The sequence below is a fragment of the Syngnathus floridae genome, chromosome 3 (genome assembly GCF_059516105.1).
Source record: "Syngnathus floridae isolate MCC-2025c chromosome 3, RoL_Sflo_1.0, whole genome shotgun sequence".
Classification (NCBI taxonomy): Eukaryota; Metazoa; Chordata; class Actinopteri; order Syngnathiformes; family Syngnathidae; genus Syngnathus; species Syngnathus floridae.
Genome location: NC_142415.1, coordinates 259644 through 285723, shown reverse-complemented (window position 1 = coordinate 285723; position 26080 = coordinate 259644). Strand labels below are relative to the sequence as shown.

The 26080-nt window shown below is 48.8% G+C and overlaps 3 protein-coding genes across 4 annotated transcripts in view; 2 read left to right on the top strand and 1 right to left on the bottom strand.

Annotated features, from left to right (window-relative positions):
- LOC148400019 (uncharacterized) overlaps positions 1–26080 on the bottom strand; it is a 298099-nt gene that overhangs the window by 85030 nt on the left and 186989 nt on the right. The window lies entirely within an intron of this gene.
- On the top strand, positions 4590–7435 carry LOC148400033 (janus kinase and microtubule-interacting protein 3-like). Its single transcript, XM_088371251.1, has 10 exons — positions 4590–4604; positions 4741–4845; positions 4990–5102; positions 5184–5300; positions 5512–5574; positions 5661–5759; positions 5845–6078; positions 6212–6271; positions 6328–6561; positions 6641–7435. The coding sequence occupies exons 4-10, from the start codon at positions 5232–5234 to the stop codon at positions 6752–6754; spliced, it is 873 nt and encodes a 290-aa protein (XP_088227377.1). The 5' UTR covers positions 4590–4604; positions 4741–4845; positions 4990–5102; positions 5184–5231; the 3' UTR covers positions 6755–7435.
- LOC148400032 (janus kinase and microtubule-interacting protein 3-like) lies at positions 24785–26026 on the top strand. Its single transcript, XM_088370932.1, has 3 exons — positions 24785–24859; positions 24916–25149; positions 25229–26026. The coding sequence occupies exons 1-3, from the start codon at positions 24785–24787 to the stop codon at positions 25343–25345; spliced, it is 426 nt and encodes a 141-aa protein (XP_088227058.1). The 3' UTR covers positions 25346–26026.

Genomic DNA, 26080 nt, shown 5'->3' with positions numbered 1-26080 from the left:
GTCCCCCATCAGGAAGAGGAGGTACTCTGCCTTGACTCCGCCGATGTGTTGAAGACCCTGAGGAGAGTCAACCCCTGTAAGGCCCCTGGCCCCGACAACATTCCTGGGCGTGTGTTCAGGGAATGTGCAAGTCATCTGGCTGGGGTCATCACAGACATTTTTAACACCTCGCTGGGCCAAGCCACAGTGCCGGCGTGCTTTAAGACTGCCTCCATCATTCCGGTGCCGAAGAAACCTCAAATCACCTCATTTAATGATTACCGGCCTGTTGCACTGACTCCGGTTATGATGAAGTGCTTCGAAAGGCTGCTTAAAGGTCACATCGTTTCCAGACTCCCCCTATTATGTGACCCGTTCCAGTTTGCCGACCGGCAAAACCGCTCCACTCAGGACGCCATCTCCTCCGTTCTTCACCTGAGCCTGGCTCACCTGGAGGAGAAGAACACCCATGTGCGGAGGCTGTTCCTGGACTTCAGCTCAGCGTTTAACACCATCATCCCACAGCATCTGGTAGGAAAATTGGAACACCTGGGCTTCAACACCCCCCTTCGCAACTGGCTGCTAGACTTCCTCAGCAACAGACCTCAGTCAGTCCGGGTCGGACAGAACACCTCTGATGTCATCACCCTCAGCACAGGCTCCCTTCAGGGCTGCGTCCTGAGCCCCCTGCTGTTCACCCTGATGACACACGACTGCGTCCTCAGGTTCACCACCAATCACATCGTGAAGTCAGCAGACGACACAACGGTGGTGGGGCTCATCAGAGACAACAACGACCTGGACTACAAAGAGGAGGGGGAGCAGCTGGTGGGCTGGTGCAGAGAAAACAGCCTGATCCTGAATGAGGAGAAGATGAAGGAGATCATCGTCGACTTCAGGAAAAAACAGCCTCACCACGCTCCACTGATCATCAACAGCTCAGCTGTGGAGGTGGTCAGCACCACCAAATTCCTGGGGGTCCACATCACAGAAGACCTCACCTGGACTATGAACACTACGGCACTGGTCAAGAGGGCACAGAAGCGCTTGTACTTACAGCGGAGGATGAGGAGAGCCCACCTGCCCCCACCCATCATGAGGACGTTCTACAGGAGCACCATAGAGAGCATTCTGACAAGCTGTCTCTCTGTGTGGTGTGGAGGCTGCACCGCCTCCGATTGGAAGAACGTGAGGAGAGTGGTGAGGACAGCAGAGAGGATCATAGGGGCTCCTCTTCCCTCCATTCAGGACATTTCATCTCAGCGCTGCATGTCCCGTGCCCGTAACATCATCAATGACCCATCACACCCCCACCATGGACTGTTCTCCCTGCTGCCCTCTGGGAAGAGGTTTGCAGCATCCGCTGCAGGTCCACCAGGTTCTGCAACAGCTTTTTCCCTGCTGTCATCAGACTGTTGAACACTAGAACTGTTGAGCTCTAAACTGAACTCTGCATCACACATTCACAGAACTGTACTTTATGACACTACGGACCTCTATCTTGCACTATCTCGCACTACCAACTTTACTGAACTTGTATAAACCCTTTAAATAGAAGTTTAATACATGGTTTAGCATTCCTCTGCACACTCTTGAATACTGTTTTGCCTACTTGCACTATTGCATAATTATCACTGCTGCACTTTATACTTATTTTTAATATATATATATATATATATATATATAGTATATGTATATATATATATATTTTCATAGGATATGTTACTTCTATTCAACTGCAATATCACTACTTTGTTGTAAGACGTATGCAACGGAATTTCGTTTTGTATGCACCATGTGTCTAAGTCTAAGTCATGTCAGGTCAGCTGTCTGGAGAGAGAGAGAAGTCAGGACCTGCGGGCGGAGCACCACCGTGCCACCGCCGCCATGACGGAACTCAAAAGCAAACTCCATGAGGAGAAGCAGAAAGAGTTAGCCATTACCAGGGAGACATTACTGCGGCAGCATGAAATGGAGCTGATGAGAGTGATCAAAATCAAAGATGGAGAGATCCAGCGACTGAATGCCTTGGTCCTCAGCCTGAGGGACGGCTCCATGGACAAGGTGATCCGCTCTATCCGTGTCTGACTATCCGCACGCCACGTCGGGCTTCGATGCGGCCGCTACCGTATTGTGTAGCTTGTCCCCAGTAAGCGTCGCGGCGCTCCGTTGCGGTCTCAACGGCCCGGTGTGGCGCAATGTCTGCTCAGGTGAGGAGGGGGGGCGCTTTGCTGGCGGAGGTGGAGGAGACGCGGCGGTGTCGGGAGACCGAGCGGTGTCGCCTCCACCAGGAGCGCGGAAGAAGCCCTGGCAGCGGCCCAGCAGGCCTGGCAGTCCCGAGCGGCCGAGCTCCGATCGGCTCATCACCAGCATCGGGAGGAGCTGAGCCGAACCAAGAGAGACTGCGAGAGGGAGATCCGCCGACTGGTAGGACTGATCAGATGCGCGGTGCGTGGCTATGTTCCCAATTTCGTTGTACGTATACCTGCAGTGCAATGACACCTAAGGCATTCTATTCTATTCTATTTCACAAGAAGAAAATGTCCGGTTGCTCGCTTCGCTTTTGTCACAGCAAAGGTGTTCTAGTCGATTCAAGAAAAAAAATTGGCCGGTTGCTCTCTTTGTTTTTGTCACAATTCTGGCAAATGAGTTTGCCCGCCTGCCTGAGCGCTCCCCGTTTGTACATCCAGACGGATGAGATCAAGCTGAAAGACAGAGCGGTTAGTGTTTTGGATGAAGCCCTGGGGCCGGCCACGTCCACCGCCTTCAGCTGCAGACTCAGGCTGCCGAGCAGCAGATCGCTGCCCTGAGGGATTCCCAAAGGGCGGGCCTAAACTACCCTGGAAGTGGGGTCAACGCCGCTACTAGCAATCCTCTTCATTGCGTAAGCCACCTCATCACACACTTGCAGTACGCATGACTTAGTTCGTTGCTGGAGGAAGGTAGCACAAAAACAGTTTTGAACTTTGAACGAGTGCTTGTGTGTGTGTGTTGCGGGGCGTTTTCAGTCTCAGGAGGATCGGGACACGCGACGGTTTCATCTGAAAATCGCTGAGCTCAGCGCAGTCATCAGGAACCTGGAGGATCGAAACGCCCTGCTTTCTGAAGAGCGCAGTGAACTGGTAATTTATTGACGGCACGCTTGAAGGTTTGCGCTACGTTTGATGCGCGCCATCCAGCGAGGCACCCATTGCGCTTGCTTATTAGTTGAGCGGCGCGTCGAGTCGGTTGCCTGGTAGATGTCTTTTATTGGGAGCCAAAGCCACGATTCCGTTCAAACCGATGCAAAAGGAATGGATACGTTCTGGCCCGCGTGTTGTGCGTCTTTCACATCCCGCACTTCATGCTTGCAGCTAAAGCGACTGAGAGAAACAGAAAGCCAGTTTCTGCCACTCCTGTACAAAAACAAACGCCTGAGCAGGAAGAATGAAGAACTCTCGCTGGTGCTGTGTCGCCTTGAAAACAAAGTGCGCTTTGTCACCCAGGAGAACGAGGAGATGGCAAGCTTGGTAAGTCGACGCGGACAACGGCGGCGTGCCAACAGAGTCCACTGCATTTGTGTTCCACAGAGAAGGCCTAGTTCGCTCAATGACCTGGACCGCGGTTGCGGCCAGCAGGACGGTGAAATGGAGTTCCTTCAAGTTGTGGAGCAGCGGCACATCATCGACGACTTGTCCAAGGTCTTCAGGCAGGCGACTCGGTGCACGTACGGCAGCGCCGCGCTCGCTCGCTGTCGCCAGGAAACCTTTTCCGTCCAAAGCTTGGCCGGCGGCCGCCATCCAAAAAATTGGCCCCTTAAATTCCGACCTTTCAAGCAGGAGCATTGTGCGCACGCGTTTGAACACGCTTTAGACTTGTTTTGCCGTTTTCAGCAGCTCAAAGCTCCCGTTTTGTCAGCGCCTTTGCCACTCGCTGTGCGCTGAAAACGACGGACTTGCCCGGCTGCTCAGCCCGTCAACCATGAGCCGCGAGCGCGACATCATTGTCCGTAGGCAGCTAGTGGCAAAATGCACCCTGTTAGAGTTGCGCTCGCTCCAACTTATTTTGCAAGAACCACACGGGAGACAAGTAAGTTCTTTTGGACACCTGCAGGTGGAGAGTCCATCCGTTGTACGAATGAAGTCTGACTCTCGGCTCCTGCACGAGCATTTTAATTAAGAGAAACAGGGTGGGTGTAAGAGTGGATTGAATAGAGGAAGCCCTTGACCTCTAGTCAAAACATAGCAAGGGGTGTTTTACGACTTTGTGTAGGAAGGGATAAGCGATAGGGATAAATAAGGGATAAATAATATTATTTATTACAGGTTGCAGTCAAAGTCAAAGCAACATAATGATACGATAAAGATAATCTGGAAAACCCTGACACACCCTGTAGTTGTCACTTTTGGAAAAGACGAGCGTCCCTCCAATCATCGCCGGTGACGTGTTTTTCAGGCTCTGGAGACAGGAGCTCATGTCAGAAATGTCATTGTGAGTCGCGTTTGTTTCTGCGCCGGAGCCGTTCGTTCCCTTTGCATCCAAAGAATCTCAAAGGCGGATTATTTGTGTCGACAGGAGAGAGATTTGCTGCTACGATACCGACGTCGAGAATCTCTGAGGAGGAACAAAGCGTGAGGTCCTGCAAGGTGAGTCTGTTTGTTTGCGGCTGCTTGGTGTTGCGCAAGATGAAATGGCCTTTTTCTCGCTATCGTTCCTCTCGTCGATTCATCGTGAGGTGTCGCTTCAGTTTGTTCAGAGAGATGTTTGCTTCCGCGCCCGCAGGTCATCGAAACATTTTACGGCTACGACGAAGACGTGTTGGTGGACTCGGACGGATCGTCCTTGTCTTTTCACACCGACAGAACCCCCGACACGGAACCCGAAGAGGTAGCCCGCCATTTCTGCCAGCGTATTGGCACCAAACATTCCTCTTCAGCCTAGAATCGGACTCGTCTTTGCGTCGCGGGTGCTTTGTCGCCGGTCTGACTGATTCTGGTACTAGTGCTGTGTTGCATTGGTGTGTGCATGAAGAGGCGGAGCTTCGCTACCGCCAGCTGACGCAAGAATATCAAGCGCTGCAACGAGCCTACGCTCTGCTAGCCCAGACCAGCGAAGGGGACTACGACGCCGAGAAGGAGATCAAGGTGGCGCCCCTTCCCGCAACCCCCGGCCGGGTCGCAGCCTCCCCGTTCTCACCCAGCCTCGGGTGTTCTCTGGTCTGAAAGGAGGAGGAGGAGCCTCCCTCCTCCTCCTTTCAGACCGGAGAAAAGCTGATGGTAGAAATGGGTCACTGTCAAAGCAGAGTAGCAGATCTGGAGTCAGCGCTGAAGCAACAAGGACAGGTAAGCTCATCAATGAGCACACCTTTTTCTCAGACAAAATAGCTACATTCTTCAGTCACTCATTCGTCTGGCATTACTGGACCAACCCCCCCCCCCGAATGTGGCTGGGAAAATGCGGAGAAAAGCAAATGTCATTTTCCAGTCAACCAAAGAATTTGTGGATGAAAATGACACAACATTCCAAAGCTGTCCACGCGTTTGTCTCTTCTAGAATGTCAAGTGGGTGGAGGAGAAGCAGCTGCTGCGTCAGAGCAATCAGCAGTTGGCCGAAAAGGTGACGGAAAGAAAGGCGCTGGGCGGAGTCGCTTGGCGTCACACCCGTCGGGAAGCCCCGCAGATGAGGTCTGACTGTCTTTTCAGGTCAGGCGGATGGAGGCGGAAGAAGCGCGTCTGAAAGAGCACATCCAGGATATCCGAGACCAAAACGAACTGCTTGAGTTCCGCATCCTGGAGCTGGAGGTGGGAAGACTCGCACAAGCGTGTTGAGGCCAGAGATGTGACGGACGGACGGACGGACGGACGGATGCATGCCTCTGCCTTTCAGGAGAGGGAGTGGCGCTCCCCCGTCTTGAAGTTTCTGCAAGTCCGTTTCCCAGACGGCCTCAGCCCTTTGCAGATCTACTGCGAGGCCGAGGGCGTGAGCGTACGTAAGGCGTCCCTCGCAACCCTAACCTTAACCCGAGGTCCCAGAACACCTTACATTGCTCCTTGCGCCTTTCCCCCGGACATCGTCATCAGTGATCTGATGAAGAAGCTGGACATCCTGGGCTATAACGCCGTAAGTGTATGTCGAACTCCTTATGTTCGCACTCCACGAGACTCGGCGGCTCAAATGTGACTTTTGGAAGGCTTTGCGCTGAAAGAAGCTTGTTGACGCTGTGCCTTTGGGCTCTTCTATGTTCTGCAAGCAGAAGGGCTACCTGGATGAAGAGTTGGACTTCAGGAAGTGTTCCATGGACCAGGCTCATAAGGTAAGCCTCCCTCAAATCTCCTGCCGGACCACTGATGGACGAGGATTGCGGCCCAGAGGATCCTGGAGCTGGAGGCCATGTTGTACGAGGCGCTACCGCAGCGGGACTGCCCCGCCACGGACGGCGAAAAAGCCAGCCACGCTGGCGTGAATGACGTGCTGACGGCGGATCAGAGAGAAGAGCTTAGGAGCGCCGTGGACCAATGGAAGCGAGCCCTGATGTGCGAGTTGAGGGAGCGCGACGCTTGCATCCTCCAAGAGAGAATGGATCTGCTGCACAGCGCGCAACAGGTAAGGGCCCAAAGCCAGCCCGGCACTTACTTGCACGCTTACTGGCTTTTGAATGCCACTTTCCATTTGTCCGTCCTAGAGGAACAAAGAGCTGAAAGAATTCATCGAAGCTCAGAAGAGACAAATCAAACAATTGGAGAAGTTTCTGTTTCTCTTTCTATTCTTCTCCTTGGCCTTCATTCTGTGGCCCTAACACCAGCTGGTGAGTGAGCTCCAGCGGCACCGCACTCGACACCTCCGATACACTGCCAGCCGGTCTCAGACGTTGGCAGACGCTCCGATGCCAACGTATACCCCCCGCCACGGTGACAGAGGCACCGCGTCACACCGGCGCTCATCCAATCAGAAGGCAGGAAAAGCAAATTCACATGCAGGGCACTTTTGAACCAGAAGAGAGCGCCACAAAAAACGGTTGTTGCCCCAAACGCGCACTAAAAAGGGTCAGAATAACAAGAGTCCCACTGGCCAGCCGGGGCCACCCGTCCAGCTGTTTCTTCAGGGGGGAAAAAAATTGGAGTCACCGGTGAGTACATTTTGCATTTAGCTCTGCTTTTCTGCTTCTGTCTTCAAGTGTGTGGCATCCTGCGATCAAAGATTCAGCCAACCCCAAAGCGGTTGACCTCAACGTCCCACCACCATGCCTACCAGAGCAGGTGACATGATGCTTTGGACATCCTTCCGTCTCAGATGCCCAAAAGTACTCTTTGCCACATCTGCGGCAATACGGTGTCTTTTCAAAGGTGCAAATAAATCCAGCGTGGGCGGAACACGCACGTCTTCGGTTTTTCCCGCTTTGTTTGTGTGACAGCTGTTGTGAAAATTTTATACAAATAAAGTTGTATAGTACAGGTTTGGCCAAGCCGCAACTCCCGAACCGCATGCGGCTCTTTTATGTTCATATCAACATTTGTGTGTGTGTGTGTGGGGGGGGGGTGTTGTGCGTGTTGGCTTCACTTGAGTTCAATTTGGTATTTTGGTCATAAGCGCATGTGGTGAAATTCCACAAAGTAGGATGGGCAAACACATTTCTTTAAACTATGAGTGTCAATTGGGCTCTCGAAATGGCAGGGTAAAGATGCACAGCAAAACGAAAATACGTAGATGAACACAGGACGTTTTAATCAGAGTGGGAAAGTTTCTATTTTTTGTTGAACGTGATGGCAAACCATTCTGCCTGATATGTCAGACCTCAGCGCATTTCAAAGATTCAAATCTTCAGCGCCATGCACTTCAGCTCACTCCATGCTAACATTGATCAGGCGTCGAACCCGCAACATCATGCTTAAGAGGTGGCCATGCTAACCAGTGCGCCATTATGTCAACGCATAATAACTAAGTCTACTGATCAAAACAGCGGTTACTATATGACGTCGCTACGTCGTGGTCACGTGACGCAGACAAGACGTCAATGGACGTGGGCAGAGTTAACTTGTTTAAAAGGGAGTGGGCAGAAGAAATATTTAATTTATTTAAATCTATTTTGAGTGCACACCATTATGCCAATGCATAACAACTGTAAATCTACTAAACAAAACAGCCGTTGCTATATGACATCTGCCACGTCGTGGTCACGTGACATACGTGACGTCGATGGGCGTAACTTTCGCCGGAATTCAAATCCGCGGGGAGAGTTAACTTGTTTAAAAGAGAGTGGGCAGAAGAACTATTTAATTTATTTAAATCTATTTGGTGTGTGCGCCATTATGTCAATGCATAACAACTGTAAGTCTACTAAACAAAACAGCGGTTGCTATAGGACGTCTGCCACGTCGTGGTCACGTGACGCGGACGTGACGTCGACGCCTACTTTACATCCCACCGATCACAGGACCCCTCGGCTGCATAACCGTGCCCCCTTCCCAACCAATCGGATTTGCTATACGCGAAAACGACGCCAATGGAAAGAGCTTCCGCCCAAATTTAAATCCGTGGGCGTGGCTCGCAGCAGGAAGTAGGAAAATGGCGGCGATGTTGACAAAGACACGGCGGATGGTAACATACGACTAACAAGAGAAATATTTTTATTTTCTGCTTGCAACTGGACCGTCCAGAGCGTACACGGTAAGTACAACTCATCGTTTTTAAAAAGAAGTACTTTTGTTGCCCTGAAAAGCGAGTGAGCGTGGCGTTTGTGGGGGACGTCGAATTTCGACGATTCTTTCTGGTCAACGGTTGTAAATGATTGTGTTGATTAAAAAAGAAAACTTGATGTAACTCTACTTTTAACTGGCGTTTCAGATAGATTTGGAATTGCATCACATCCAATTTTGCCTAGAGCGTACACGGTAAGTAACACTCGTTGTGTTTAAGGAGATTTACGTTTGTAATAGCAGAAGTGTAGCCGCGTTGCGTTGTACGTGTGAATGTTGGTCCAGGCGAAATGTTAATGTTTAATTTCATTCCTTTAGGTTCCACGGTGTTTGTTGGCTGCAAGTTTTCCACTGCAAGAAGAGGCTCATATCATTGACCAGGAGCGAGCTACAATGGTGAGTAGCCATAACATTTATGTTAAACACTTCCTATTTCATGTCTAACAGTACTTGATTTAACAAATAACCATAAATAAATACAGTGTGGGCACTGAAGTTAACATATGTGATTATACTGCCTAATCTGTCACCGAGTAGATTGTTGCAAAGTAATATAAGATCCAAAGTTGTAATTCAGAATAGTTTTCAAAAGAAGGCCATTAGAATTATATACAAGTCTGATTACCCTGAACAAGCTATTAATTAAATCACAAATTCTTCAATTCAAAGATTTGGTAGATTATCAGACAAATAATGTCTAACAGTAATTGATTTAACACATCACGATAAGTAGATTGAGTGTGGGCACTCTCAAGTTAACATATTTGATTATACTGCCTAATCTGTTACAGAGTATGTTGTTGCCAAGTAATGTAGAATAGATCCAAAGTAGTAATCCAGAATAGTTTTGAAGAGGCCATTAGAATAATAAACAAATCTGATTACCTTGAACATAATAACAAGCTAAGTGTTTAATATGTCCTATGAAGTCAAAATTGGGCACCATCATGTGGTGAAATTTGGAATTGCATCACATCCAATTTTGCCTGGGAACAAACAGATTAAATAAATCTTAGTTTTGAATAAGCCACTCCTTCTCAAACAAGTAAACTCTGCCCATTTCGCGCAGTAGATGTTCTGTTAATATCTAGTATTTATACAAAGTCATAATTTAAATTGCTTTCAACCTTCATTCATCGGTTCAACCAACATTACTCGCTCTTATTACCAACTTGTATTGATTTAACTAAGCGTTTAATACTTCCTATCAGGTCTCAAGGCAAGATTTGGCAAAATACAGTTTCAGCAAATCCAATTTTGCCAGGGAACAAAAATAGATTAAATAAACTAAATAAGTCTTCTTCCCATTAAATAAATCAGAAAAGTCTGTCTTGTAACCAGTCCTCTTCAAACAAGTAAAGTCTGCCCATTTTGTGCCGTAGATTTTGTGTCTATGCCTAGTATTTAAACAAAATCATAATTTAAACGACTTCATTCACTTTGGAAATTTGGAATTGCAGCAAATCGAATTTTGCCAGGGAACAAAAATAGATCAATTAAACTAAATAAGTCTTCTTCCCATTAAATAAATTAAAAAAGTCTGTCTTGTAACCAGTCCTTTTCAAACAAGTAAAGTCTGCCCATTTTGTGCCGTCGATTTTGTGTTAATGCCTAGTATTTATACAAAATCATAATTTAAAGGACTTCATTCCTTCATTCACTTTGGAAATTTGGAATTGCAGCACATCAAATTTTGCCTGGGAAGAAAAGTAGATTAAATAAATTTAATAAGTCTTACTACTTCCCATTAAATAAATTAAATACGTCTTACTTGTTCCCACTCCTTTTCAAAACAGTAGTTTAAAACGAGGGCCCTTCACGCAATCTTTAACCTCAACCCCGCACGTTGTGTTGTATCTGTGAATGTTGGTTGTGGCCAAATGATAGTTTTCTTTCATTCGTTTAGGTTCCAAGAAAACTTGATGTAACTCTACTTTTAACTGCCGTTTCAGATGAGCGGGTATTACGTCGCAGTCATGTGCCGCGGATATGACGTAATTGCCCGAACCTCCGCCAAAATTCAAATCTGTTGGGGCGATGGCCGTGAGCCACTGAGCAGCGACGATTATCAACGGAAATATCTTTATTTTCTGCTTGCAACTGGACCGTCTAGAGCGTACACGGTAAGTAACACTCATTGTGTTTAAGGAGATTTACGTTTGTAATAGCAGAAGTGTAGCCGCGTTGCGTTGTACGTGTGAAAATTGGTCGAGGCGAAATGTTAATGTTTAATTTCATTCCTTTAGGTTCCACGGTGTTTGTTGGCTGCAAGTTTTCCACTGCAAGAAGAGGCTCGTATCATTGACCAGGAGCGAGCTACAATGGTGAGTAGCCATAACGTTTATGTTAAACACTTCCTATTTCATGTCTAACAGTACTTGATTTAACAAATAACCATAAATAAATACAGTGTGGGCACTGAAGTTAACATATGTGATTATACTGCCTAATCTGTCACCGAGTAGATTGTTGCAAAGTAATATAAGATCCAAAGTTGTAATTCAGAATAGTTTTCAAAAGAAGGCCATTAGAATTATATACAAGTCTGATTACCCTGAACAAGCTATTAATTAAATCACAAATTCTTCAATTCAAAGATTTGGTAGATTATCAGACAAATAATGTCTAACAGTAATTGATTTAACACATCACGATAAGTAGATTGAGTGTGGGCACTCTCAAGTTAACATATATGATTATACTGCCTAATCTGTTACAGAGTATGTTGTTGCCAAGTAATGTAGAATGGATCCAAAGTAGTAATCCAGAATAGTTTTGAAGAGGCCATTAGAATAATAAACAAATCTGATTACCTTGAACATAATAACAAGCTAAGTGTTTAATATGTCCTATGAAGTCAAAATTGGGCACCATCATGTGGTGAAATTTGGAATTGCATCACATCCAATTTTGCCTGGGAACAAACAGATTAAATAAATCTTAGTTTTGAATAAGCCACTCCTTCTCAAACAAGTAAACTCTGCCCATTTCGCGCAGTAGATGTTCTGTTAATATCTAGTATTTATACAAAGTCATAATTTAAATTGCTTTCAACCTTCATTCATCGGTTCAACCAACATTACTCGCTCTTATTACCAACTTGTATTGATTTAACTAAGCGTTTAATACTTCCTATCAGGTCTCAAGGCAAGATTTGGCAAAATACAATTTCAGCAAATCCAATTTTGCCAGGGAACAAAAATAGATTAAATAAACTAAATAAGTCTTCTTCCCATTAAATAAATCAGAAAAGTCTGTCTTGTAACCAGTCCTCTTCAAACAAGTAAAGTCTGCCCATTTTGTGCCGTAGATTTTGTGTCTATGCCTAGTATTTAAACAAAATCATAATTTAAACGACTTCTTTCCTTCATTCACTTTGGAAATTTGGAATTGCAGCAAATCGAATTTTGCCAGGGAACAAAAATAGATCAATTAAACTAAATAAGTCTTCTTCCCATTAAATAAATTAAAAAAGTCTGTCTTGTAACCAGTCCTTTTCAAACAAGTAAAGTCTGCCCATTTTGTGACGTCGATTTTGTGTTAATGCCTAGTATTTATACAAAATCATAATTTAAAGGACTTCATTCCTTCATTCACTTTGGAAATTTGGAATTGCAGCACATCAAATTTTGCCTGGGAAGAAAAGTAGATTAAATAAATTTAATAAGTCTTACTACTTCCCATTAAATAAATTAAATACGTCTTACTTGTTCCCACTCCTTTTCAAAAAAGTAGTTTAAAACGAGGTCCCTTCACTCAACCTTTAACCCTATTTATTCACCTTCTAGGCTAAGTGTTGAAGGCTAAGTGTTAAAGGCTAAGTGTTAAAGGCTAAGTGTTAGAGGCTAAGTGCCAGAGGCTAGGCGCCAGAGGCGAGTTTTTGTGGGCTGAAGTTTTAGTGGGGTTAGTGTGAATACAATCCAAAAGAATACAACAGAATACAATACAATAGAATATAATACATAGATTAAATTCAATAGCTCTTACTACTTCCCATTAAATAAATTAAATACGTCTTACTTGTTCCCAATCCTTTTCAAAAAAGTAGTTTAAAACGAGGGCCCTTCACTCAACCTTTAACCTCAACCCCGCACGTCACATTGTGTTGTATCTGTGAATGTTGGTTGTGGCCAAATGATAGTTTTCTTTCATTCGTTTAGGTTCCATGGTGTTTGTTGGCTATGTTTTCCACTGTCAGACGGATGAAAATACAAAGTACAACGCTTGGACGTGGGCGAAGACGTCACCGGTGAGTCCTTCCTTCCTATTTATTTACCTTCTAGATGCTAGAGGCTAAGTGTTAGAGGCTAAGTGTTAGAGGCTAAGTGTTAAAGGCAACACAATACGAACAACACAACACAATACGAACAACTCAACACAATATGAACAACACAATATGAACAACACAACACAATACGAACAACACAACACATTACGAACAACACAACACAATACGAACAACACAACGATACTGCACTGAACAACACGATACCGCACTGAGAAACACGATACCGCACTGAACAACACGATACCGCACTGAACAACACCATGCCGCACTGAACACCATGCCGCACTGAACAACACCATCCCGCACTGAACAACACCATGCCGCACTAAATAACACCATGCCGCACTGAACAACACCATGCCTCACTGAACGACACCATGCCGCACTGAAAGACACCATGCCGCACTGAACGACACCATGCCGCACTGAAAGACACCATCCCGCACTGAACACCATGCCGCACTGAACAACACCATCCTGCACTGAACAACACCATCCCGCACTGAACAACACCATGCCGCACTGAACAACATTATGCCGCACTGAACATTATGCCGCACTGAACAACACCATGCCGCACTGAACAACACCATGCCGCACTGAACAACATTATGCCGCACTGAACAACACCATGCCGCACTGAACAACACCATGCCGCACTGAACAACACCATGCCGCACTGAACAACATTATGCCGCACTGAACAACACCATGCCGCACTGAACAACACCATCCTGCACTGAACAACACCATTCCGCATTGAACACCATGCCGCACTGAACAACACCATCCCGCACTGAACAACACCATCCCGCACTGAACACCATGCCGCACTGAACAACATTATGCCGCACTGAACAACATTATGCCGCACTGAACAACACCATGCCGCACTGAACAACATTATAACGCACTGAACAACACCATCCCGCACTGAACAACACCATGCCGCACTAAACAACATTATGCCGCACTGAACAACATTATGCCGAAATGAACAACACCATGCTGCACTGAACAACACCATGCCGCACTGAACAACACCATGCCGCACTGAACAACACCATGCCGCACTGAACAACACGATCCCGCATTGAACACCATCCCGCACTGAACAACACCATGCCTCACTGAACAACACCATGCCGCACTGAACAACACCATGCCGCACTGAACAACACCATGCCGCACTGAACAACACCATGCCGCACTGAACAACACTATGCTGCACTGAACAACACCATGCCGCACTGAACAACACCATGCCGCACTGAAAAACATTATGCCGCACTGAACAACACCATGCCGCACTGAACAACACCATCCCGAACTGAACAACACCATGCCGCATTGAACAACACCATGCCGCACTGAACAACACCATCCTGCACTGAACAACACCATCCCGCACTGAACAACACCATGCCGCACTGAACAACACCATGCCGCACTGAACAACACCATGCCGCAATGAACAACACCATCCCGCACTGAACAACATTATGCCGCACTGAACAACATTATGCCGCACTGAACTACATTATGCCGCACTGAACAACATTATGCCGCACTGAACAACATTATGCCGCACTGAACAACATTATGCCGCACTGAACAACACCATGCCGCACTGAACAACACGATCCCGCATTGAACAACACCATGCCGCACTGAACAACACCATCCTGCACTGAACAACACCATCCCGCACTGAACAACACCATGCCGCACTGAACAACATTATGCCGCACTGAACAACATTATGCCGCACTGAACAACACCATGCCGCACTGAACAACACCATGCCGCACTGAACAACACCATGCCGCAATGAACAACACCATCCCGCACTGAACAACACCATGCCGCACTGAACAACACCATGCCGCACTGAACAACACCATCCCGCACTGAACAACACCATCCCGCACTGAACAACACCATTCCGCACTGAACAACACCATGCCGCACTGAACAACATTACGCTGCACTGAACAACACCATGCCGCACTGAACAACACCATGCCGCACTGAACAACACCATGCCGCATTGAACAACACCATGCCGCATTGAACAACACCATGCCGCACTGAACAACACCATCCTGCACTGAACAACACCATGCCGCATTGAACAACACCATGCCGCACTGAACAACACCATCCTGCACTGAACAACACCATCCCGCACTGAACAACACCATCCCGCATTGAACAACACCATCCTGCACTGAACAACACCATGCCGCACTCAACAACACCATGCCGCACTGAACAACACCATTCCGCACTGAACAACACCATGCCCACTGAACAACACCATCCTGCACTGAACAACACCATCCCGCACTGAACAACACCATGCCGCATTGAACAACACCATCCTGCACTGAACAACACCATCCTGCACTGAACAACACCATGCCGCACTGAACAACACCATGCCGCACTGAACAACACCATGCCGCACTGAACAACACCATGCCGCACTGAACAACATTATGCCGCACTGAACAACATTATGTCGCACTGAACAACACCATGCCGCACTGAACAACACCATGCTGCACTGAACAACATTATGCCGCACTGAAAAACACCATGCCGCACTGAACAACACCATCCCGCACTGAACAACACCATGCCGCATTGAACACCATGCCGCACTGAACAACACCATGCTGCACTGAACAACATTATGCTGCACTGAACAACACGATCCTGCATTGAACAACACCATGCCGCACTGAACAACACCATCCTGCACTGAACAACACCATCCCGCACTGAACAACACCATGCCGCATTGAACAACACCATGCCGCACTGAACAACACCATGCCGCACTGAACAACACCATGCCGCACTGAACAACACCATGCCGCACTGAACAACACCATGCCGCACTGAACAACACCATGCCGCACTGAACAACACCATCCCGCACTGAACAACACGATCCCGCATTGAACACCATGCCGCACTGAACAACACCATGCCGCACTGAACAACACCATGCCGCACTGAACAACACCATGCCGCACTGAACAACACCATGCCGCAATGAACAACACCATCCCGCACTGAACAACACCATGCCGCATTGAACAACACCATGCCGCACTGAACAACACCATCCTGCACTGAACAACACCATGCCGCACTGAACAACACCATGCCGCACTGAACAACACCATGCCGCACTGAACAACATTATGCCGCACTGAACAACATTATGCCGCACTAAACAACATTATGTCGCACTGAACAACACCATGCTGCACTGAACAACACCATGCCGCACTGAACAACATTATGCCGCACTGAACAACACGATCCCGCATTGAACAACACCATCCCGCAGTGAACAACACCATGCCGCATTGAACAACACCATGCCGCACTGAACAACACCATGCTGCACTGAACAACATTATGCTGCACTGAACAACACGATCCTGCATTGAACAACACCATGCCGCACTGAACAACACCATCCTGCACTGAACAACACCATGCCGCACTGAACAACATTATGCCGCACTGAACAACACCATGCCGCACTGAACAACACCATGCCTTACTGAACAACACCATGCCGCACTGAACAACACGACGTCGCACTGAACAACACGACGCCGCACAGAACAACACGACGCCGCACAGAATAACACAATACCGCACAGAACAACACAATACCGCACAAACAGTTTTAGATAATATTACGTCGCAGTCATGTGACGCGGACATGACGTCAATAGGCGGAACTCACGGCAAAATTATAATCCGTGGGCGTGGCTTGCAACAGGAAGTAGGAAAGCGGCAATTCTGGCAAACAAGACACAGCGGTTAGTAACACGATGACTAACAAGGCAAATATTTTTGTTTTCAGCTTGCAACTTGACCGTCTAGAGCGTACAAGGTAATTACAACTGTTTTTTTTTAGCCCTGAAAAGCGAGGGAGTGTGGCGTTTGGGAGGAATGTCGAACTCGGCGTCTGCTTCCAGCCACAGACGCCAAATTTCGACGATTATTTCGACTGGTCAACGGTTGTAAATTATTGCGTTGACTAAAAACTTTATTTAACTCTACTCTTAACTTTGCCGTTTCAGATATGCGGGTATTACACCGCGGAAATGACGTCAATAGGCTGAACTCTCGCCAAAATTCAAATCTGTGGGCGCAATGGCCTTGAGCGAGACACCGGATACAAACACGACGATTATCAACAGAAATATCTTTATTTTCTGCTTGCAAGTGGACCGTCTAGAGCGTACACGGTAAGTACAACTCATTGTGTTTAAAAAGATTTACGTTTGTGTAGTTTGCGTTGCGTTGTATCTGTGAATGTTGGTTGAGGCTAAATGTTAATGTTTAATTTCATTCCTTTAGGTTCCACGGTGTTTGTTGGCTGTATGTTTTCCACTGCAAGAAGAGGCTCGTATCATTGACCAGCAGGAGCTACAATGGTGAGTACCCCTTTCGTCTTCCATTTATGTTAAACACTTCCTATTTCATGTCTAACAGTACTCGATTTAACAAATAACCATAAATAAATACAGTGTGGGTCAAGTTAACATATGTGATTATCCTGCCTAATATGTTTATCACAAATATGTCACTAATCACTAATATGTTTATTTGTTTATCACAACACCTTTGGACCTTCAGCAATCGATTATTTCCCTTCATCTACATAGAGACAGAACGATGGCGTCTTAAACATCTCATTCATTTCACCAAATAACTTCACGCAGGTGGATAACGGCCGTCTCGGTCACGCTATGTTGCGTGATGCAGTTTTGAGGAACCAAATGCATTTATTCAATGAATAAGTCAAGCTAGTTCTATGTTTATGATGTTGTAAGTTACGGTACCGATTGAAGTTGAGTTCGAAGCCAGTGGAAAACAGCGCTGCGTTTGTGCTCTCCAGGTACAAATGTTGTGATCTCTGACTGACGACCGGGCGAGACTCGAGTAAGAGATGTCCAAACGAGCTCCGGCAGGGCGGGCCAAGGCGGAGCGAACGGACGCCCTTCAGGCCGCCAATGACGAGCTGAGAACCAAACTGATGGACGTCCAGTTAGAACTTCAGCAGGAGAAGAACAAGGTGAAAACCTCAACAGACAGACACTGCCTGCCTCCCTGCCTGCCTCCCTGCCTGCCTCCCTCCCAGTTTTCCCGATGTAGATTAGACATGCGTGTGCCATGACTGTGTCAGCCTACATCAACAAATGCACCGAGGACGTCAGCACCACTAAGAATATCATCACCCGGGGCAACCAACGACCCTGGATGACTGAGGAGGTACGTCAAACGCTACGAGCGCGGAACTCTGCCTTCAAGTCTGGCGACAAGGAGACACTGAGGACAGCGAGAGCCAACTTGAACCGTGCCATCAGGATAGCGAAGCGAGACCGCAGTCGAAAATTTCAGGATCGTTTCCACGACGTCAAAAACATCAGGAGTATGTGGCAAGGCATACGGGCGATTACAGACTACAACTCACTCTCCCCCCCCCCCCCCCCGGTGGGTGTAGTTGATGCTGACTTTCTAAATGGTCTAAATAACTTCTTTGGGAGGTTCGAGGCACTAAACGGCACTCCAGCAGTTAAAACTGTCCCCCATCAGGAAGAGGAGGTACTTTGCCTTGACTCCGCCGATGTGTTGAAGACCCTGAGGAGAGTCAACCCCTGTAAGGCCCCTGGCCCCGACAACATTCCTGGGCGTGTGTTCAGGGAATGTGCAAGTCATCTGGCTGGGGTCATCACAGACATTTTTAACACCTCGCTGGGCCAAGCCACAGTGCCGGCGTGCTTTAAGACTGCCTCCATCATTCCGGTGCCGAAGAAACCTCAAATCACCTCATTTAATGATTACCGGCCTGTTGCACTGACTCCGGTTATGATGAAGTGCTTCGAAAGGCTGCTTAAAGGTCACATCGTTTCCAGACTCCCCCTATTATTTGACCCGTTCCAGTTTGCCGACCGGCAAAACCGCTCCACTCAGGACGCCATCTCCTCCGTTCTTCACCTGAGCCTGGCTCACCTGGAGGAGAAGAACACCCATGTGCGGAGGCTGTTCCTGGACTTCAGCTCAGCGTTTAACACCATCATCCCACAGCATCTGGTAGGAAAATTGGAACACCTGGGCTTCAACACCCCCCTTCGCAACTGGCTGCTAGACTTCCTCAGCAACAGACCTCAGTCAGTCCGGGTCGGACAGAACACCTCTGATGTCATCACCCTCAGCACAGGCTCCCTTCAGGGCTGCGTCCTGAGCCCCCTGCTGTTCACCCTGATGACACACGACTGCGTCCTCAGGTTCACCACCAATCACATCGTGAAGTCAGCAGACGACACAACGGTGGTGGGGCTCATCAGAGACAACAACGACCTGGACTACAGAGAGGAGGTGGAGCAGCTGGTGGGCTGGTGCAGAGAAAACAGCCTGATCCTGAATGAGGAGAAGATGAAGGAGATCATCGTCGACTTCAGGAAAAAACAGCCTCACCACGCTCCACTGATCATCAACAGCTCAGCTGTGGAGGTGGTCAGCACCACCAAATTCCTGGGGGTCCACATCACAGAAGACCTCACCTGGACTATGAACACTACGGCACTGGTCAAGAGGGCACAGAAGCGCTTGTACTTACAGCGGAGGATGAGGAGAGCCCACCTGCCCCCACCCATCATGAGGACGTTCTACAGGAGCACCATAGAGAGCATTCTGACAAGCTGTCTCTCTGTGTGGTGTGGAGGCTGCACCGCCTCCGATTGGAAGAACGTGAGGAGAGTGGTGAGGACAGCAGAGAGGATCATAGGGGCTCCTCTTCCCTCCATTCAGGACATTTCATCTCAGCGCTGCATGTCCCGTGCCCGTAACATCATCAATGACCCATCACACCCCCACCATGGACTGTTCTCCCTGCTGCCCTCTGGGAAGAGGTTTGCAGCATCCGCTGCAGGTCCACCAGGTTCTGCAACAGCTTTTTCCCTGCTGTCATCAGACTGTTGAGCACTAGAACTGTTGAGCTCTAAACTGAACTCTGCATCACACATTCACAGAACTGTACTTTATGACACTACGGACCTCTATCTTGCACTATCTCGCACTACCAACTTTACTGAACTTGTATAAACCCTTTAAATAGAAGTTTAATACATGGTTTAGCATTCCTCTGCACACTCTTGAATACTGTTTTGCCTACTTGCACTATTGCATAATTATCACTGCTGCACTTTATACTTATTTTTAATATATATATATATATATATATATATAGTATATGTATATATATATATATTTTCATAGGATATGTTACTTCTATTCAACTGCAATATCACTACTTTGTTGTAAGACGTATGCAACGGAATTTCGTTTTGTATGCACCATGTGCAGACAAGATGACAATAAAGTTTGTCTAAGTCTAAGTCTAAGTCATGTCAGGTCAGCTGTCTGGAGAGAGAGAGAAGTCAGGACCTGCGGGCGGAGCACCACCGTGCCACCGCCGCCATGACGGAACTCAAAAGCAAACTCCATGAGGAGAAGCAGAAAGAGTTAGCCATTACCAGGGAGACATTACTGCGGCAGCATGAAATGGAGCTGATGAGAGTGATCAAAATCAAAGATGGAGAGATCCAGCGACTGAATGCCTTGGTCCTCAGCCTGAGGGACGGCTCCATGGACAAGGTGATCCGCTCTATCCGTGTCTGACTATCCGCACGCCACGTCGGGCTTCGATGCGGCCGCTACCGTATTGTGTAGCTTGTCCCCAGTAAGCGTCGCGGCGCTCCGTTGCGGTCTCAACGGCCGGGTGTGGCGCAATGTCTGCTCAGGTGAGGAGGGGGGGCGCTTTGCTGGCGGAGGTGGAGGAGACGCGGCGGTGTCGGGAGACCGAGCGGTGTCGCCTCCACCAGGAGCGCGGAAGAAGCCCTGGCAGCGGCCCAGCAGGCCTGGCAGTCCCGAGCGGCCGAGCTCCGATCGGCTCATCACCAGCATCGGGAGGAGCTGAGCCGAACCAAGAGAGACTGCGAGAGGGAGATCCGCCGACTGGTAGGACTGATCAGATGCGCGGTGCGTGGCTATGTTCCCAATTTCGTTGTATACCTGCAGTGCAATGACACCTAAGGCATTCTATTCTATTCTATTTCACAAGAAGAAAATGTCCGGTTGCTCGCTTCGCTTTTGTCACAGCAAAGGTGTTCCAGTCGATTCAAGAAAAAAAATTGGCCGGTTGCTCTCTTTGTTTTTGTCACAATTCTGGCAAATGAGTTTGCCCGCCTGCCTGAGCGCTCCCCGTTTGTACATCCAGACGGATGAGATCAAGCTGAAAGACAGAGCGGTTAGTGTTTTGGATGAAGCCCTGGGGCCGGCCACGTCCACCGCCTTCAGCTGCAGACTCAGGCTGCCGAGCAGCAGATCGCTGCCCTGAGGGATTCCCAAAGGGCGGGCCTAAACTACCCTGGAAGTGGGGTCAACGCCGCTACTAGCAATCCTCTTCATTGCGTAAGCCACCTCATCACACACTTGCAGTACGCATGACTTAGTTCGTTGCTGGAGGAAGGTAGCACAAAAACAGTTTTGAACTTTGAACGAGTGCTTGTGTGTGTGTGTTGCGGGGCGTTTTCAGTCTCAGGAGGATCGGGACACGCGACGGTTTCATCTGAAAATCGCTGAGCTCAGCGCAGTCATCAGGAACCTGGAGGATCGAAACGCCCTGCTTTCTGAAGAGCGCAATGAACTGGTAATTTATTGACGGCACGCTTGAAGGTTTGCGCTACGTTTGATGCGCGCCATCCAGCGAGGCACCCATTGCGCTTGCTTATTAGTTGAGCGGCGCGTCGAGTCGGTTGCCTGGTAGATGTCTTTTATTGGGAGCCAAAGCCACGATTCCGTTCAAACCGATGCAAAAGGAATGGATACGTTCTGGCCCGCGTGTTGTGCGTCTTTCACATCCCGCACTTCATGCTTGCAGCTAAAGCGACTGAGAGAAACAGAAAGCCAGTTTCTGCCACTCCTGTACAAAAACAAACGCCTGAGCAGGAAGAATGAAGAACTCTCGCTGGTGCTGTGTCGCCTTGAAAACAAAGTGCGCTTTGTCACCCAGGAGAACGAGGAGATGGCAAGCTTGGTAAGTCGACGCGGACAACGGCGGCGTGCCAACAGAGTCCACTGCATTTGTGTTCCACAGAGAAGGCCTAGTTCGCTCAATGACCTGGACCACGGTTGCGGCCAGCAGGACGGTGAAATGGAGTTCCTTCAAGTTGTGGAGCAGCGGCACATCATCGACGACTTGTCCAAGGTCTTCAGGCAGGCGACTCGGTGCACGTACGGCAGCGCCACGCTCGCTCGCTGTCGCCAGGAAACCTTTTCCGTCCAAAGCTTGGCCGGCGGCCGCCATCCAAAAAATTGGCCCCTTAAATTCCGACCTTTCAAGCAGGAGCATTGTGCGCACGCGTTTGAACACGCTTTAGACTTGTTTTGCCGTTTTCAGCAGCTCAAAGCTCCCGTTTTGTCAGCGCCTTTGCCACTCGCTGTGCGCTGAAAACGACGGACTTGCCCGGCTGCTCAGCCCGTCAACCATGAGCCGCGAGCGCGACATCATTGTCCGTAGGCAGCTAGTGGCAAAATGCACCCTGTTAGAGTTGCGCTCGCTCCAACTTATTTTGCAAGAACCACACGGGAGACAAGTAAGTTCTTTTGGACACCTGCAGGTGGAGAGTCCATCCGTTGTACGAATGAAGTCTGACTCTCGGCTCCTGCACGAGCATTTTAATTAAGAGAAACAGGGTGGGTGTAAGAGTGGATTGAATAGAGGAAGCCCTTGACCTCTAGTCAAAACATAGCAAGGGGTGTTTTACGACTTTGTGTAGGAAGGGATAAGCAATAGGGATAAATAAGGGATAAATAATATTATTTATTACAGGTTGCAGTCAAAGTCAAAGCAACATAATGATACGATAAAGATAATCTGGAAAACCCTGACACACCCTGTAGTTGTCACTTTTGGAAAAGACGAGCGTCCCTCCAATCATCGCCGGTGACGTGTTTTTCAGGCTCTGGAGACAGGAGCTCATGTCAGAAATGTCATTGTGAGTCGCGTTTGTTTCTGCGCCGGAGCCGTTCGTTCCCTTTGCATCCAAAGAATCTCAAAGGCGGATTATTTGTGTCGACAGGAGAGAGATTTGCTGCTACGATACCGACGTCGAGAATCTCTGAGGAGGAACAAAGCGTGAGGTCCTGCAAGGTGAGTCTGTTTGTTTGCGGCTGCTTGGTGTTGCGCAAGATGAAATGGCCTTTTTCTCGCTATCGTTCCTCTCGTCGATTCATCGTGAGGTGTCGCTTCAGTTTGTTCAGAGAGATGTTTGCTTCCGCGCCCGCAGGTCATCGAAACATTTTACGGCTACGACGAAGACGTGTTGGTGGACTCGGACGGATCGTCCTTGTCTTTTCACACCGACAGAACCCCCGACACGGAACCCGAAGAGGTAGCCCGCCATTTCTGCCAGCGTATTGGCACCAAACATTCCTCTTCAGCCTGGAATCGGACTCGTCTTTGCGTCGCGGGTGCTTTGTCGCCGGTCTGACTGATTCTGGTACTAGTGCTGTGTTGCATTGGTGTGTGCATGAAGAGGCGGAGCTTCGCTACCGCCAGCTGACGCAAGAATATCAAGCGCTGCAACGAGCCTACGCTCTGCTAGCCCAGACCAGCGAAGGGGACTACGACGCAGAGAAGGAGATCAAGGTGGCGCCCCTTCCCGCAACCCCCGGCCGGGTCGCAGCCTCCCCGTTCTCACCCAGCCTCGGGTGTTCTCTGGTCTGAAAGGAGGAGGAGGAGCCTCCCTCCTCCTCCTTTCAGACCAGAGAAAAGCTGATGGTAGAAATGGGTCACTATCAAAGCAGAGTAGCAGATCTGGAGTCAGCGCTGAAGCAACAAGGACAGGTAAGCTCATCAATGAGCACACCTTTTTCTCAGACAAAATAGCTACATTCTTCAGTCACTCATTCGTCTGGCATTACTGGACCAACCCCCCCCCCCGAATGTGGCTGGGAAAATGCGGAGAAAAGCAAATGTCATTTTCCAGTCAACCAAAGAATTTGTGGATGAAAATGACACAACATTCCAAAGTTGTCCACGCGTTTGTCTCTTCTAGAATGTCAAGTGGGTGGAGGAGAAGCAGCTGCTGCGTCAGAGCAATCAGCAGTTGGCCGAAAAGGTGACGGAAAGAAAGGCGCTGGGCGGAGTCGCTTGGCGTCACACCCGTCGGGAAGCCCCGCAGATGAGGTCTGACTGTCTTTTCAGGTCAGGCGGATGGAGGCGGAAGAAGCGCGTCTGAAAGAGCACATCCAGGATATCCGAGACCAAAACGAACTGCTTGAGTTCCGCATCCTGGAGCTGGAGGTGGGAAGACTCGCACAAGCGTGTTGAGGCCAGAGATGTGACGGACGGACGGACGGACGGACGGACGGATGCATGCCTCTGCCTTTCAGGAGAGGGAGTGGCGCTCCCCCGTCTTGAAGTTTCTGCAAGTCCGTTTCCCAGACGGCCTCAGCCCTTTGCAGATCTACTGCGAGGCCGAGGGCGTGAGCGTACGTAAGGCGTCCCTCGCAACCCTAACCTTAACCCGAGGTCCCAGAACACCTTACATTGCTCCTTGCGCCTTTCCCCCGGACATCGTCATCAGTGATCTGATGAAGAAGCTGGACATCCTGGGCTATAACGCCGTAAGTGTATGTCGAACTCCTTATGTTCGCACTCCACGAGACTCGGCGGCTCAAATGTGACTTTTGGAAGGCTTTGCGCTGAAAGAAGCTTGTTGACGCTGTGCCTTTGGGCTCTTCTATGTTCTGCAAGCAGAAGGGCTACCTGGATGAAGAGTTGGACTTCAGGAAGTGTTCCATGGACCAGGCTCATAAGGTAAGCCTCCCTCAAATCTCCCGCCGGACCACTGATGGACGAGGATTGCGGCCCAGAGGATCCTGGAGCTGGAGGCCATGTTGTACGAGGCGCTACCGCAGCGGGACTGCCCCGCCACGGACGGCGAAAAAGCCAGCCACGCTGGCGTGAATGACGTGCTGACGGCGGATCAGAGAGAAGAGCTTAGGAGCGCCGTGGACCAATGGAAGCGAGCCCTGATGTGCGAGTTGAGGGAGCGCGACGCTTGCATCCTCCAAGAGAGAATGGATCTGCTGCACAGCGCGCAACAGGTAAGGGCCCAAAGCCAGCCCGGCACTTACTTGCACGCTTACTGGCTTTTGAATGCCACTTTCCATTTGTCCGTCCTAGAGGAACAAAGAGCTGAAAGAATTCATCGAAGCTCAGAAGAGACAAATCAAACAATTGGAGGAGAAGTTTCTGTTTCTCTTTCTATTCTTCTCCTTGGCCTTCATTCTGTGGCCCTAACACCAGCTGGTGAGTGAGCTCCAGCGGCACCGCACTCGACACCTCCGATACACTGCCAGCCGGTCTCAGACGTTGGCAGACGCTCCGATGCCAACGTATACCCCCCGCCACGGTGACAGAGGCACCGCGTCACACCGGCGCTCATCCAATCAGAAGGCAGGAAAAGCAAATTCACATGCAGGGCACTTTTGAACCAGAAGAGAGCGCCACAAAAAACGGTTGTTGCCCCAAACGCGCACTAAAAAGGGTCAGAATAACAAGAGTCCCACTGGCCAGCCGGGGCCACCCGTCCAGCTGTTTCTTCAGGGGGGAAAAAAATTGGAGTCACCGGTGAGTACATTTTGCATTTAGCTCTGCTTTTCTGCTTCTGTCTTCAAGTGTGTGGCATCCTGCGATCAAAGATTCAGCCAACCCCAAAGCGGTTGACCTCAACGTCCCACCACCATGCCTACCAGAGCAGGTGACATGATGCTTTGGACATCCTTCCGTCTCAGATGCCCAAAAGTACTCTTTGCCACATCTGCGGCAATACGGTGTCTTTTCAAAGGTGCAAATAAATCCAGCGTGGGCGGAACACGCACGTCTTCGGTTTTTCCCGCTTTGTTTGTGTGACAGCTGTTGTGAAAATTTTATACAAATAAAGTTGTATAGTACAGGTTTGGCCAAGCCGCAACTCCCGAACCGCATGCGGCTCTTTTATGTTCATATCAACATTTGTGTGTGTGTGTGTGTGGG

What these genes read in the sequence shown, in the direction of transcription:
- LOC148400033 (XM_088371251.1), top strand. Translation starts at nt 5,232, where the DNA reads ATGGTAGAAATGGGTCACTGTCAAAGCAGAGTAGCAGATCTGGAGTCA. An exon ending in ATCAGCAGTTGGCCGAAAAG is followed by an intron (nt 5,575 to 5,660) that starts GTGACGGAAAGA and finishes CTGTCTTTTCAG; the next exon opens with GTCAGGCGGATGGAGGCGGA. An exon ending in TCCGCATCCTGGAGCTGGAG is followed by an intron (nt 5,760 to 5,844) that starts GTGGGAAGACTC and finishes TCTGCCTTTCAG; the next exon opens with GAGAGGGAGTGGCGCTCCCC.
- LOC148400032 (XM_088370932.1), top strand. Translation starts at nt 24,785, where the DNA reads ATGTTCTGCAAGCAGAAGGGCTACCTGGATGAAGAGTTGGACTTCAGG. An exon ending in CCATGGACCAGGCTCATAAG is followed by an intron (nt 24,860 to 24,915) that starts GTAAGCCTCCCT and finishes ATTGCGGCCCAG; the next exon opens with AGGATCCTGGAGCTGGAGGC. An exon ending in TGCTGCACAGCGCGCAACAG is followed by an intron (nt 25,150 to 25,228) that starts GTAAGGGCCCAA and finishes TGTCCGTCCTAG; the next exon opens with AGGAACAAAGAGCTGAAAGA.